We start from the raw sequence: 16,954 nt of genomic DNA on the forward strand, positions 1-16,954 counted from the left end.
CTAAAGAAGTTTTTCACAATTAATTTACACAACTTACTTAAAAAGTTTATACACTGTTGTGTATAATTATTAATTTCCATTATACGCATCCACTTTTCTACGCAGTAGTAGCAAACGATAGACTTCAGAGCTGAATTAGAACGTTATGGTCATCCAAATTTTAGTTTGGCTATTTCAAACCGGAAGCTTGTAAACAATTTTCAGTTTATCTTCTTCATTTTCATCCGTACTAGTCTGTTGTCACAATATCCCATTTCCTGAAGTGCGTTAGAGTAGGCCTACAGATACGGCCACTGATGTTCGGTTCGCAATATTGATATTTGTCCAATAATGATGCCTAACAAATTATTACCAGTATGCACTGAGTTCCGTTCCACACTTAAAATATACATGGAGAGCAGGATTTCTTATAATATCTCAATATGCCGTGATTTTATTAGATTATTTTGGTACAAAATCAATGGAAAAATTTCTGTGAGTCTCTATATTTAGCAAACCTTATCTAGAACATCATTTTGATATTTTGTCTGCTAATTTAGTCTCAATTATTTTCTATAATGACTGTTTCCTATGAAATTAACAATTAACTCTTACTCAGACTATATGGTTAGTGTTTCCGACTTCGGTGTGGCAGATATGGATTTGATCCCCAGTGGCAATGTACAGTATTTCGTTAGGGTTTCATGTAAGGTCCTCGAGTTCTAATTCAGTGCTCAAAAGGCTATCAACTATGAAAATAATAGTGGTTGTCTCTCTTGCTAAGTTTTTGGACAGTACTCGCTACTTGCCGTTTTTTATTTGATTTCTGTAAAACAATGCGACCCTTGATAGAGGTCACAACTTTAAAATAATAATAATTTTTACTACAAGCTAAAGGAAGAAACCTTAAAATATGTAACAATTCTCGTGTACAGGTTGTAGCGATAAAATCTGCCTTACTCTTTAGCTATAAAATGTTAATTTTAACAATGTAATTTTCCTTAAGAGCCGCCGCTGAAATAAGTTCATCGCAAGGGCAGTAATATATAAACTAATACATAGAAAAGGTCGAAATCTTATATCGTGCAAATAGTTGTATAAAGACATTTTTGACATGATCCTCAATACTACCAGGCTAATAATGTTGTCATAGTCATATTTTTCCGATGACACTATGACAGATTATTGCAGATTTCAAATCTACATGTAAAATAAAAATTTACAGTGTCACGTTTGTTATTCCGTGATGCAAACTGAGGACTCTACAATATCATAAACATCAATTTTGGTGGTCACTACAGCAATAATTACACAAGTGAGATGGACGAGTAATGTACATCAAAATACTTTAGTGTATAATACAATGATCATGTCACTACGGATTTCGAATGAATACGAACATAGTTTCAAGGGATTGAAAATTTGCTTTTTTTTTAAAAAAAATCCTATATTTAGAAAAACTACTTAGATAATTATTTCATCCAATTGCATATATAGTTTCCAATAGGTGCGAAGATCATTATGTCGTTTACAGTAATTTGATATTTTAAACTGTTCTGGAAATATCGTAAACACTGGTAAAGTTTGATACACTGTTTAAAATTATGTAATTTTTGTGAATTTCTTGTAAACTACATCTGTCAAAAAAGTGCTGTTCTAATATTATAGAAGCCAAATAAGTTTTAAAAATATTTTAAATGGTTTCCACAAATACGTCATTTTAAGCAATATATCAAATTTTACCATTTTTTCATATCTATGAATCGTTTTGAGATATCAAATTGCTGTAAATTGCATTGTAACATTTATGTCTATGGAAAGCATTTACTTAATTGAATGTGATATCTATTTAAACAGTTGTTGAACTCGCTGCTCCAGTTTTGAATATGTTTGTCCGGCGCCCTATAACTTTTAACAACTTTTGGCTCGAGCCCGAATACTTGGTCCTCCGGAACTCAAACCCAGAACCTTGCCTTCTGAAGACTAGTCCACGACCGAGATCGACAGTCAACTAGTTTTTAGTATTCAGATACACACTGCCTATTTTTCATGGTTATACACGGTCTTGTAATAATAATAATAATAATAATAATAATAATAATAATAATAATAATAATAATAATAATAATAATAATAATAATAATAATAATAATAATAATAATAATAATAAAAATTGTAGTATTAGTATTAGTATCATTGATAATATATTGTCTATGTAGGATACTTGAAGAGAGCACTTGAAACTATACACAGGATTTAGCTCGATTTGGATCGTTTTGGCTCGACTCGACTCGAAACTCGACCTGAATTCGAGTCGAGTTGGAGGAAATTTTTCTAACCGAGTTGCCGAGTCGAGTTCAAAGATGTCTGTTTCGAGTCGAGTCGAGTCAAAGAAAACTCACTCGAACTTGCTCGTACCCATCCCTACTCACTGGTATATTAGAATACTTATGAAATGATTATTTTGATTATGATTTTAAAGTTGTTAAACGACAATTTATTAAATTCAAATTATGTAGAGTAATACAATATTTGTTCTGTTTACTATTTGCTTATATCTGTTTACTATTTTTCTTATGTATACGTTGTGATTGATATGTCTACTTTTAACTGTGTTCTGTTTCTTTTTTTCTCCGCACAGGGTGACTCAAATTAAAACTTATTCGTGGGATAATGCGCAAGTTATCTTAGTAGGAAACAAGAGTGATATGGAGGACGAGCGAGTGATCTCTTATGAGAGAGGCAAGGCACTAGCAGATCAGCTGAATATCGAATTCTTTGAGACTTCAGCTAAGGAAAATATTAATGTCAAGGTAAGAAGGGAATGGACAAAGAAATGTATAATTTTAAAACTAATTATTAGTAGGCTTAATTTTATGACAACATGTTTTCTGCAATTAAATATTATTATTGTAGATACTTACAAGGAACGGACGTAAACGTGTTATCCGGACATTCGAACCAAACCTAGTCCATTCGATAAACATAACAAAGATATGTTCATGCACAAAATGTTAGGTACCATGGACAACGAAATAAGTCCGTGGGGCCCATTAACTCTGTTAGTATAAAGAAAATCGTAGACTCGCAGTGAAATAGCTATTGCATCAACACTGTTCATTGGAAAATCATGGTTTATAGCTCATTGTCTTAACATAAAATAAGCTTTCCAGAGGTGCTATGTATTGGGGCCCATAACGTACTTGAACAGGGAAAATTGGGAGAATTTCGGGAAAATTTCTTCCAGAAATCCCTTCCATCAACTTTGAACACCTCTGGAGTGGATCCGGATAAAAGTATACAATCCGAATATATCTCGAAATATACTGTAGGGGATAAGAAATGTACCAAGTTTTGTGTTGATAGACAGAATAGGTATGATGCGAAAGCGTGTATTGGTATGCAACTTTCCTGTTCAAGTAGTTATGGGCCCCAATACATAGCACCTCTGAAAAGTTTGTTTCATGCTAAGACAATCAACTATAAACCATGACTTTCCAATGAACAATGTTGATGCAATAGCTATTTCACTGCGAGTCTATGATTTTCTCTATACTAACAGGGCTAATGGGCCCCAGGGACTTATTCCGTTGTCCATGGCACCTAACTTTTTTTTTTTTTTTTTGCATTAACATATCTTTGTTATGTTTATCGAATGGATTAGGTTTGATTCGGATGTCCGGATGATACGTTCATGCCTGTTCCTTGTTAGTTCTTTTTTATTTATTTATTTATTTTTGCTTATATGTATTAACTCCTCTAAATTATCCCTAATATACGTACTCGCATTGCAAATAACAAATCAGTGTTTGGATTTTTTTTTTTTAAAGAAACGACTTTTGGTCAATCATGTCCGGAAATGTTCTAAAGTGTTCTATCAGTGAACAAAAATATCACATCCTAACAGTGGTTAACAGAAACTGTTTTAAGATTGTTCAAAATATACCTGAACGTCTCATGTGTTCAATGAGTATATGGGCACAAAGGACTTGTAAATGTGTAAAACGTTCTAACACTATTTAAAAGTTGTTTCTGTATCTGTATACTCATTGAATACACCTGAAGTTGACTTACATTTTGAACACTCTTAGGGAACAGAAACAACTTTTCAACAGTGTTAGGATATTTTACATATTGCCATACCCATTTACAAGTCGTTTCTACCCGTATACTCATTGAACACATCAGAAGTTCAGGTATATTTTGAACACTCTTAGGACAGTGCCTGTTAACCACTGTTAGGATGCATTCTAAATATTTTTTCACCCATAGAACACCTCAGGGCAGTTTTGGATACGATAAATAATGACAGAAGCTAAAAACTGTCCAAACACTGATTTTTCTTCGTAGTGTGCTGCGACCACACAGATGTTACTTTTGGAAGCTTGAATTCAGTTGTTATTCACCTGAGTTTATCAATATGTGAACTTAATCTACAAGTACTTTTATGTCAAGGTTCATGGTTTCAGATTGGATCAGCTGATGTGAGATTGAGGGAGACAAGATTGAATGAAATGAATTATCGGAGAGTACAAACATGCGTTGCATCATGCAAACCAAATCAGTCATTTAACAACAACCTAATAGTACATTTATTTGATTAGAGCTTTGGCTGTAGACTATTTTGATTTGTTGTAATTTTCAAAACATTAATTTACCCTTAAATTAAACAGTCGATTTAATTGGCAAAGCATACTAATCAATTTTATATGCGGACCGCAGTGGCTCAGTGGTAGAGCGCTCAACTCTGGTGCATGGGGTTCTTATTTCGATCCCAGCTTGCGCCAAGTGAGTTCTGTGGTGGACAAACACCGTATGAGTGGGTTTTCTGGAGGTTCTTCCGTTTCCTCCCACTTTCTTCATTCCACCATTTCATTAATTCTCATCATTACCATCTCCTTTAGCCTAGCCGCATAATCGTGGGACGTAAAACTTAATTTCATTTCATTTAATCAATTTTATAATTCGATTAACTTGACTTCTGGATTTTGAGAATAACCGTTAAACATATCGATTTCAAAGTTTTTGGTAAATATATACCTATACAACTGTATTCAAAATGCAACTTTTGTGGATCTCATGGTATCTCTCCCAAAATTTCATGAGGTTCTTAATTTATTTTTCTGTGAAATTGCTTTTAGAATTACTGTGAAGTCTTTTTCGAGATTGTGTCGTCTAATATGAAAATCTCACATCTGTTTGACGTCACTCTTTGTTTCACCATATTTCTGTAACCATTAGGTATTTCAATTTTATGTTTTTGGTAAATAAATATCTGCAACGTTTTTCAAAATTATGTGAAGACGTATTCTCAAATTTTATGTATCATACAATATTCCAAAATTCTACAGAAATATGTAGTTATTTTCCAGTAACAGTCCTTTTGAAGCTGTTGTTATTTTGGCTTAATACGTAGTTTTTCCATATTCCTGGTTCTACTCGAAACTTTCATGTCAAATTCCGACCATCCACTCGGTCACACATAGCGAGGATAACACTTGTTCAACGAAATTTGATAGACGTAATATAAGAAGGAAACGTTTCGGAAGCAACACAATTTACTTACCAAGTTGATTTATCAGGACGTAGTGCCAGCGCATTCGAACTTCGGAATTGAAAACTGACGTTTAACTCTAAACAAATAAAAAAAATGCATGCATTGAAGAAAGAGTTAAAAAAAAAACTGCTGCCAGAATATCATAACGCACAGCAAGTAGCCATTTGGCCAGATGCAGAAGTGGTGAGGAGTCAATACACAAGTTGTTCAGTTCTGAATCAAAATATAAGTAAAAACCATCGCAAAAGACTTATCATTCTTAGTATTGTTTAGGAGCCATGATCTTGAGTTATATCGTGATTCCTGTGCAGCTATTTAGAAAGAACTGTAAAGAATAAAGAGCGTGATTTAGGAGCTGATATGTTTCTGTTTTTGTTGAAGTTACTGGAAGAGTTGAAACAACATCTGTGCTCCCTAGAACGTATATTGTGTGCAAAGAATGGAGTAAATGGCTCATGCTTTGTAGTTACGATTCTTATCAAGATTCAGTATGTAGTGTTAATAATTAAGCATATGATAAACTACTGAATATTATCCATAAAATGTTAACAATAACAAGCTATTTCATGGCTTATTCTGATTTTATTTACTTCTTATTTTACATGATAATAATCCCTTTCTTGTTTACTGCAGTTGTAGAATTTGTAGTTCTGAGTATTCATTGGGTACATTTGTTGAGTAAATACGTGTATATAATAATTTCAAATTGATATTACACTAATACAAATCATATTCATACTTGGCCACAGTTAAATTGCAGTAACTGACAATCGTGGAAAGCAACAGTTTTTTGTTAAAATTTAATATAATAGTAAAGATATAAACGTATACTATGACAGAGTTTTCCTTATTTCGTTCGTGGTATGTTAGTAGTGACCAGTCAGTCCTCGCCGGTATTTCGTCCTATTGCGTGGGTTATAAGTCGCTTGACGCGAGCAGTTATTCAGTTCTCAATAGACTATAATTTATGGTGTGGTTCGTGAATAATACGTTGTAAAAAAAAAGGTTATTTTTATAAAGAATTTATACCTTGTTACATCTGTAATTACGCAAGTTTACAATAGTTAGAAACTTATCAATGGTTAAGCTGAATGTGTGTTCGTATTTCAAAAGTGGTGGTTAGATATCATCGGATCTCAGACGAATGGACTTTTTCTTTCTTTCTGAAGAACAATGAAATACAAAGTTCCTTCCGGATCTAGAGCATTTAAAAGAGCGTGTTACTACTGAATTTTATAAATTATTATCCAACGATCTTAGTGGTGTAATATGTTCTACCTGTGCTTAAATGATGCAGTTTGTGCATTCGAAATCGACGACTCTTTGAACATTTGATTCAGGTAAACCTAGTTTTTTGTTATGAAACAACTAACTGTAATTATGGGTCTGCGGTGGTTCAGTGGTTGAGTGTTCATCTTTGGTCCGCGTGGTCCCTGGTTTGATCCAATCGCGCCAGTGAACTTTGTGGTGGGAAAACGCCGTATGCATGGGTTTTCTCGGGATTCCCCGTTTCCTCTCACTTTCTTCATTTCTCCATTTCATTCATGTCTGATCATCGCCGTCTCTTTCAGTCCACACGGTATAACCGTAGGACGTAAAGCTCAAAAAAGACAACTTGCAACTATTTCAAAGTTTCGTAGTAATTTATTTCAAATCCATTTTTTTTACATAACTTGTGGCACTATCAAAACGCAATGATTAGAAACGTATTGAATGCAGCTATTATAGCATTAATGGTAGTCGAAGCTTGCCAATATGAGTGCAGAGATTAATAAGATCTTGCAAACAATTAGTGATTCCTTATTCAGTCTATACCGTTAAAACTACCATTACATAAGCAAATATTTGACATTCTTCATGGTGTTGAACCCAATGTGCTACCTTTATTTTTTAGTCTATTAATTTCATGTTGATTAATTAATTAATAATTTACTAATTGATCAATAATTTTCCTTCTTAAAATTAACTGTAATTTTAATGATTTGATTTTATTGACTTCTTTTTTCAAATCTATATAAATGTCATTTATTTCGTGAAACTTAAATTTTGATATTTAAAAAATTTTAATATTTAATACTCAAATGTAAGTAATATTAAAATTGTCTATATCTAATCTCTATTCAATGTAAGCTCTAAACTCCGATAAACAAAATATTTGTATCCTTCCGCTTGTCACAAATACGATTGGCTAGTTATGTATCACTCCCATTCCCCACGGTGAGGAGCAAATTATACAAGTGCATTTTGACAATACTGTCACGTGTTGTCCAGATACAGCAGCAGCAGGAAAGAAGGGGGGAAAATTAAAATAAAATTATTTGAATTTCGCTGGTAAACAATTGTTGCTTAGTGAGTAAAGGTTTACCTTGTTAATGTTTCACCACAACACTCGCGGAACCGGGATTCATGCCAGTCGTCTTTCAGGCTTAAAAGCAGAACACGCGTCCACAGTTGAAATGGCGCTATAATTACTGCGCATGCTTAGTGTTTATTTCTATTGTTTCATTAACCACATTCGATTGCAATATTATTAAATAATCCGTATTATATTTTTGTCATTTATAATAATATAGCAGTTTTATATGGAGCTTCATAGTAAAAGTAATAATCAAATCATATGAACTATTTTGCGGAGGAGTACAAGCGTCAGTAGGCCAACAGCAAATCAGCGAGATTTAGTTTCACGTGGTTTTGGTTATCGCAGTTTAGAGCTTAGGCCGAACAGGGTTTAATGCAAATCCAATTTTTGAATAAGCAAGGGGGCACTTAACTGTACTTATCACAATAATCATATGGTAATGTCTATTTGGTAGAGACAATAATAGTCTGGGATTTTTCCCTCTACCAATTTTATTATAAAATTATTCTTTGTTAAATAATTACAAAGGTTTTGTAATATAAATAAGTGTTTTTTTTTTTAAATATAGGACCTAGTACACGTAAAAGTGGCCTCGATTTTTGATGAAGGTAGAGATTAGGTTTGTACGGACACCCCTTTGCCCACTGCGGCCTTCAAGGTGTTGTTAAAGGAATCTCCTCAACTAAAGGAGCTGGTTTCACGAGGACACCCTTTTTGCCCAATACGGCTTTCAGGAGTAAGTTGTAGCTGGGAATCTCCTTCACCCAATTCAGCTACTAGAGGTTAGGTGAAGTGAAAACTTTGTCCAATGCGACCTCGGGAGCAGATGTTGTAGGTGCTCCACTGATAATTTGGTCCTCTTTTGACCTTCTTCTATAGGTGAATTTTGGGTGGTTCGTTCCTTCTCGGATTCCATCGTGCAGGCCTCGGATTTTCCTTTTTATTTCATGTGTTGTCAGCTTGAATTGATGGCTCTAAACAATGGCACATGTTCTATGGTTGTAACATGTGCTTGAAGGAATAGTGCACGCTGAATCGTGGGGATCCTTACAATATCATATTAAAATTAGTGTTCATTTCAAAGAAAGCAGAAAAAATAATTTTCATATAAATCAATGAATAAAAATAAATAAATAAATATAGGATAGTATTTCAACATTATTTATCAGTTTCAGTGGAATGCATGAAACACGTACGTCCAATTTTACACGTGTTTGTCTAAGTTTAGATGATATTTGTCACTTTTTTTGTTCTTTGTTTCTTTGCAGGCAGTATTTGAGAGGTTGGTGGACATAATTTGCGACAAGATGTCGGAGAGCTTAGACTCAGAAACCAATCTGATGAACACTTCTAAAGGTACAAGGCTGACGGATGCTCCAGCTCCGCAAAATGGCAACTGTCAATGCTAACCGACCTCTTCCGTATTACATGGGAGAGATAGAAAGCATGGAGGGATCACAACAATAATAAAATAATAATAATAATAACTTAAGAAATGGAGATTTAGAGACTATAGGTTCTGGAATATTCCTTGCAGCCCAGCAAAGAATTTTGTTGAATAGACTTTGTGAGATTCAGAAAAAAAGTACATAATTACTCTTGTTACAATTATGTTCTGCCCCAGTCAAAAATATGAAATAACAATGTTAATACATTACAAACGTTATTAATGTTTAATATATATATATATACATGGTAATAATTTATTTATTTATCATTATTTAGATATATTTGTCATTAACTGTGAGCTTAACTTTAAAATATATATATCAACAGTGGGGGGTATTTTAATTTTTTTTAAAGCAAACATTCTAAGCTAATTAAATTATTTATTTCTCATATATTACAATAATTGTAACATGCATTATGATTATGTGGACGTCTTTTAAGGGGCAGAATAAAGTTCTAAAGTACACAGTAATAACTGTCAGAATATTGTCTGTGAAATTAATAATAATTTTAAACCTACTGAGTTCGAGAAGAAGGCAAAAGGAAAGTTTATTTTTAAAACTAAAAAAAAAAGAATGAAGAGAAAATGTGGTGAAAGATTTAAAATCATTAGTTAATGAAAAAAAAAGTAAAAAAGAAAAGGGGTTACATATCAATTGTTGGTGATGACAATATTGTTTTGATGGAAGGAGGAGAATTGATATAGTTTTTATGTGATGATGAGAATATGTTTCACCCTGACTCAAGTAGTTTTTCCCCCCTAACAGGGAAAATTTTGAGATTATATAATATGAGGGTTTAAGTAAGTGCAAGGTTGAGTTGTTTGTTTCAATCAATACAGAAAACTGTAATAATGTGTGCATTGAGTGAAAACTAGGCTTGTGAAAATAATAAAAAAGTGTTCTATACAAGTAAAAAGTAGGTGCGTATAATATATATTTGAAAAATTAAGAGAAGGTATATTATATATATATAAACAGAGCCATGACTATCGCTGTAAATTGTACATAGCAAGTGTTTATTTGATATTCACATAATGTAGCTCCTTGGCATTGTATGAATGTTGTATATTCGCTTGGAGCTTGTTTAAAACAAAAGCAAAAAAACAACAACACACAAGGGGAAAAATCATCTTTCGTCTAAATTCTATACTATTCAACTTATATAAACAATTTGAAAGAAGTTGGAATGTTGTATTTCTACTGTCCCAATGTCAATTAATGATCAAATTTTAAGAAAAGCTTACAGTGCTTTAAGAAACGGGACAGAAGGGTCAAGACATTCTTTAGAAAAGAAGCTACGAAAAGAGTAAGAGAAGATTCACAATGGAGCACAAAATAAGACAAAAACAAAAACCAGATAGTTAAGAGTACTATTACGGCCTGTTGTAACATGAAGGTTTTGAGACGAGGGTTAGCAATTATTAAGGGAATAAATGCCGTAGTCTGTTGCTAAACAAGACTGCAACAATAATTTCTGCCTAGTTAAATATTGTTCATTATTCCACTCAGGTCCTTTTTTTAAATAATAATAATAATAAAATCATCGAAAGGAAACCACAAAAAAATCTTCTAATATACTATATTGAATAATATCAATTTTTGCAAGCTACTATTATTGTAGACTTCTGGTGTGCCCTGAAAGCTGGTTTCCTTAATATTTGCATATTATGTCTAAACTTTTAAAGAACTATCTTTCCATAATATAGTATTATTACTATAAATAAATATATGCATATTAGATACAGAATGTGGCTGGAATTTCCTAACATCTATATAGCTAAAAAATAATAAGGTCTTTTATACAATTTAGAAAAGCTAATCCCCATTATATATACCTATATACATGTGTACACAGACGTATGAAGTAATTTTAACGTATAAAAATACAAAAAATAAAGATAAGATGTGAAAGAAAGAAATATTTTTACGAGAGCTTTCTCTTAGAGATAAAGGCGAAATAATAAAAAAAAACAATATATATGTAGATAGTTTTGTTGGCGAGGGAACAAAACATGTATACATATGTCGAAAATGATATATTCTGTTTCTATCTCTCTGAATTACTTCTATCCGCTAATAAACATACATACATACAAAATAACTATAAATACATATACATACATGAAACAACACAAATTCCAAACATAATCTTTGATAGTGTCAATTATTACATAAAAGAAATTTAAAATCAATTTCCATCAGTCCATTATTTAAAAAATAAGAAAGAATATATTTGTTAGTGTATGTAAATTGTTACTTTCGTGCATTTATGTTGTGTAAATAAATAAATATTAACACACAATGTTGTGAATGAAAATGTAACCTATATGATGTATGTAATAGTTCCCAAAAAATGAAAACCAATACAGTATATATCATTGTTAACGTAAAAATGTTGAGAAGTTAGAAAATGTGTTTCGTTATATATTTTTTTTCGTGAATGGGAAAGAATGTGAAAAAGTTTCAACTTCCAAGTGCTGTAATTACTATACCCAAGAAGGTTGTTTGTGTCACCTTGGGCTAAACTTTTTTTTTCAGTTGGCCGAATTATCAGTGACATCAATGGCCAGAATAAAATTTACATACATAATTGTTCCCAGACTTGGTGAAGTCTACAAGAGTGATCTAATTTGTGTAACGTCGTAGGGTATAAAACAAACATAGGTAGTACATAATGTTTAAAAAAAGAGTCCAAGATGATGCACAGTGTTTGTAGATGGTGATCACAACGGGTGCACATATTTTTCATATATTTTCCTGCTAAAGCAAACCTTCCCGCATTTCCACCCCCTCGTCTCAGAACATACTATGTTCCTTTTCTGGGAAATGACCGAAAATGTGGTAGAGAAAAAACGATAAATTCTCTCAGTGAGAAAAAAATTCAAGGAAGGGTGGGACATTGTGGACAGCTTTCTGGTACTTCAAAGGAAACTGTCAACTGTGTCTCCTTTAACTGTATAAATCTGTAGAGTGTATTGTGAGGTCCTCCATCCCTTGTAGTAGTACTTCCTTTCCTCTTCGTTATCCTTGTTCATACCAAAAATTACTGTAATTTAATTGGAAATACCTCTATACATATATATATTTACACATAATGACAGATTTTTAAAAAAACTACTACAAGTGGATTATGAGGACCTAAAGAGCATCACAAAAATTTAGAAATAAACATTGTTGTCTGAAAAGTTACAATTCTTTTCATTTCCCTTAAGTATGTCCTTAAGTCAAACAACTTTATAGTTGCTGCACATTCTAGCTTTGAAACTACAAATACAGTATCTTTAAAAAAAGCTTATGTCTAATAAAGTCGAAACTGTAACACACAATATTAATAATAAGTGCTTGCTTTGGTCAGATTTTACTTTATTTCATATAAAAGAAGTCTAGATTCATCTGCTATCTTTCCTTACCATCTATAATTATCATCACATTTTACACTAAAATTACTGTATTACAAAACCATAATTATAACAAAACTCAGTGACATAGTTGACTGAGACCTAAGTCTGCACCTGAATTTATAAAATCTCATTGAAGTTAAGAAAAAGAAAATGTGCGATAAGTAAGCATCCTTGAAGTAAGCACTTATTCCATAATGATCATAGGGGGGAAGATGGCGCTCTAGTTGATGAGTATATGGGAGATTTACTCTCACTTTTCTTTATTAATTTTTACTTATAACAATTTATTACTTTAGACAATTTAATGTTTAATACAATCTTAAATATATGCTTCACAATTTACAAATGTTTGGCGCCACTTCTCCTCCCTAATTACATTAAAAAGTGTGAAAAACAAATTTACTTATAACAGGCTAATCGTCCATCGTATATCGGGCCATTTTGTACGATTTTAAATTAATAACTATTTTTAGTGATATAGCCGACTTGGCTACTTGAGTTGCGGTGTATAATTACAATATTCCAAGCAAGAGGGTTTAAGACCTTACATAATGATCATATTGGATGATTACAATGATAGAGCAAGAAATGATGTACCTGTAGCAAGCAATCTCTTTGAAATTTCAAACGTATTTGTGATAGCTTCCTTGGTTAGATCAATTTTAAGTCTTTAAACTTGAGAACGAAAGCTAAACGTTTAATCTAATTGAAAATTTATTTCAGAGGTAGCACAAACAGAATTAAAAGATTTAAAAAGTCAAAAAGCATATTTATAGTGTATGATACGGAAAGAAGTATTGGGTATCAGACCGAATAATACCGGATATTCGTTTTGCATTGGTGTACGAAGTGCTAGTTTAGTTTGCTACAGGAATTGAGAAAATTTGCATCTATACTACTACAAAGATTATATAGAATATTTTATCCTCCTTCAAATCAAGGATGGTGGACACACATTAATTTAAATATGTAGGCCCCTATTTCAGAACCCGTCAAATATAGTAGAATTATATCTGTATAAATTGAATTAGTTTAAAATGGATTTAGTTAAACTAACCCGAGTAAGTACTTAAAAAGTCATTTTTATAGATGAAACAAAGATATTTATTTATGCAGAGAGGCTTTGTAGTAGACAAACAAAGTATGCGTGGATTTACTCGGAGGTTCTCCTGTTTCCTCCCATTTTCGTCATTCCTCCATTTTCATATATCTCTTCATCGCCGTCTCTTATCATCGGTGCAAAAATATGAGACATTTAACTTTAAAAAATACCTGTAGTAAGTATAGTATAAAGTGGCATCCCAGGATGCGTTATGCAAAGAGAGCTCATATAAAGACATGGAGGCTCCAGCCACGGACCTAAGACATATAGAAGTTCATGACAAATTTAAGACCTAATTACACTTTTAAAAATTACGAACTAAATAATTTTGTTTTGTTCAATTCTACTTTGATTTCGGTAGACTTAGTTCATCAATTGACTACAAGATTTCGTGTTGAAATGCAATTATTTTGTGCAACATACATTATAGGAACCAAATGATCTTTAATATAGTGAATTTCCTCAGGAGATAATTTACTTAAACTAGATTTTAATTTCGCTTAGAATAGTTTTATAAATAACTTCTCATGCTTTTTAAGTATTAACGAACAATGTTTAGCAGAAGGGGTTCAGCTATTTTTCTAAAACGTGTTACAATTTCGGTATTTTCTGCTCACATTAGGTAAGTTTAGTTTAGGTTAGGTTAGGTTAGGTTAGTTTATGTTAGATGACATTAATGTAGGGATCCAGGCTAATTTTCGAAAAAGTAATAGAATTTCGCTTATTTCTATTAATATTAGGTAAGTTTAGGTTAGTTTAAATTAGTTTAGTTTAGGTTAGGTTCAGTTAGATCTGAGTATTTGCATCTTTCATTTCTCCCGTAAATTTAGTATGATTTACGTACTTCTGGATCCCGTCTGCTAAACATTTATCTACTTAACTTCCATACCATTTACGTACTTTTAAACATTATTATTTCGAAGGTATTATTATCAATTGACGCTCGTTTTGTTTTCTGTTCTTACATTTACATTTTGTTCTTTGAATTGTGCAAACTTATTATTGTACGTATCGAAAATTAACCAAAAAATTATAAATAATAATTTTGTGCTTGAAATTTTAGTCACTATTCCATTTTAATTATATAATTTGTAAAGAATGCCCTTCCCTGGCCAAGTATTTAGAATTCATCGGAGTTTAATTCCCAGTAAAGGCAAGTCTAGGTTTTTTGTTTCAAACTTTATAAAATGTAAAATAAGAATCTTAGTTGATGTAGAATCACAGAACAATTGAAGAGCTATGTGAAAGACGAAATAAACTTCTATATGAGCAGAAATTCAGTAAACGTAGCAAATCGATGATTAGACATTTCATTCGACCGGATTCCACGTTAATCAGTAGGTCCACGTCTCATATAGCCTCGCTGCTGAACGGGACGTTAAACTCAACTCAACTGAAAGACATATCATCGTAGTTTTTGCTTAAAGATAGATGGTAAATTAAATCTATGCAAAGTTCTCACTTATACGGCAACGATTGTGCTCTAGTCTTTACATTACCCTAGTTTCACAGAAACAACAAGTCTCCTCAGAATTTAAGCTTACAACATAAAATGTTAAAGAAGTAACCCGTAAGTAATATCGGGTGAAAATATTAGTTCATCTTTAATTCGGATAAGCTTTATCTACTAATTAACTATTGTCGTGGCTTCATTTGTGTTTCACACTATTCTGCAACTGCTTTCGGAAAATTCACACCAAGTAAATAACAAGAAGTAGAACCAGGCACGTAGCCAAGGGGGTGGGTTCAGGGGTCCGAATCCCCCCTTCGAAACCAGAAATGAAAAAAAATAAGGAAGGATGAAACAAAAAGAAACGAGAAAAAAGAAGAATCAGCGTTAAAAAATAAAAAGCTACAGCAACCTTTCGATTACTCTTTCTTATGAGATTTATTTTACTTGCAATACATACTGGCGAATGAGCGGGAAGTCAGGTAATTTGAAATTTCTAGAAAGGTTACGGAATTCTCAGAATTTCAGCTACTAGTCAGGGAAGTCTCAAGCTTTTGAAAACATGTTGCCGTTCTGTAATAGTGTGAACATTTTTTATCATAATTTTTCGTTGTCGCTTCTTTCGTGTTATTTCAGAAACAGTTTTCTACTGCTCCTTTAACCTGTCATTTCGAACATACAGTAGTTGACGGAATAATGAAAGAAAAATGTTATGTGGAAACAAAGTTCTGTTAACAACATTTGATTCAAGAGAGAAAGGAACATAAATATTGTAAAATATTTTATAAAACATTATTGGATATGTACTTTTTATAATAGCTGAAGTTATAATGAAAGGAAAATTGTTATATTTGAGTAAACAAAGGAAGGGACGTAAATATTGTAAAATCTTTTTCAATACTTTTTTCCCTCGAGATTTAACATATTCTCATTTTCTTGTTCTAATAGACCAATATATGTTGCTAGTAAAATAGTTTAAATTGACCTGAACTCCTGGTGTGATAACCACAGTATTTCATGTCATGGAACCCATCCCCCCTTTACGAAATCCTGGCTACGTGCCTGAGTAGAACAATTTTGAAATAAAAGGTTCCCTATGTTTAGTGATTCTGGAATATATTATTTTTATCCAGGGCTCAGATATTTGTAAGCTTTAAAAGATGTTCTAAAATGTTAATGAGTGAATTGCTATAGTAAATTGTGCGCTAAATGTGTTGTAGAGTGAACATTACAGCGCAAAGCATAATTATCATATAACCTTATAAAGATACTATTGCTACTTTACGATAACAACATAGCAATTTAAAAAAATACAAATGAAATGTACATACAAAATCAAATATATTCGACTTTGAACAGTAATTGTATATGTACACAGACATTTTAAACAAGAATTTTTCTCTCAAATATTTTCGAACAAAACGTTAGACAGTACGGAGAAAACAGCAATACAGGGTGTACTGTGTTTCTCAGTATATAAAACGCACCGACGTATAAGACGTGCCACATTTTCTTCAATTTTCAACAAAAATGTTTTTCTACATATTACAAATTCTTTTCTCTTTAATGTTTAGTGACACTTTACCAAGAAACATAAATGGAATTACCAATGTTTAACTAAACCGAGAATCGTACACGCGTTTGAAATGCCTATA

General features: G+C 32.2%; 1 protein-coding gene across 8 annotated transcripts in view; it reads left to right on the plus strand.

Annotated features, from left to right (window-relative positions):
- Rab3 (RAS oncogene family member Rab3) overlaps positions 1 to 12,531 on the plus strand; it is a 356,244-nt gene extending 343,713 nt beyond the window's left edge. For all 8 annotated transcript variants that reach the window (XM_081742738.1, XM_081742741.1, XM_081742740.1 and 5 more), the window contains 2 exons: positions 2,621 to 2,792; positions 9,164 to 12,531. In XM_081742738.1, coding sequence (XP_081598864.1) covers positions 2,621 to 2,792; positions 9,164 to 9,304 — 313 coding nt within the window. In that variant the 3' untranslated portion in view covers positions 9,305 to 12,531. The remainder of the gene's footprint in view (positions 1 to 2,620; positions 2,793 to 9,163) is intronic.
- The last annotated feature ends 4,423 nt before the right edge of the window (positions 12,532 to 16,954 follow it).

This window comes from Thermobia domestica, chromosome 16 (genome assembly GCF_964235325.1).
Source record: "Thermobia domestica chromosome 16, izTheDome1.hap1.1, whole genome shotgun sequence".
In the NCBI taxonomy this organism is placed as follows: Eukaryota; Metazoa; Arthropoda; class Insecta; order Zygentoma; family Lepismatidae; genus Thermobia; species Thermobia domestica.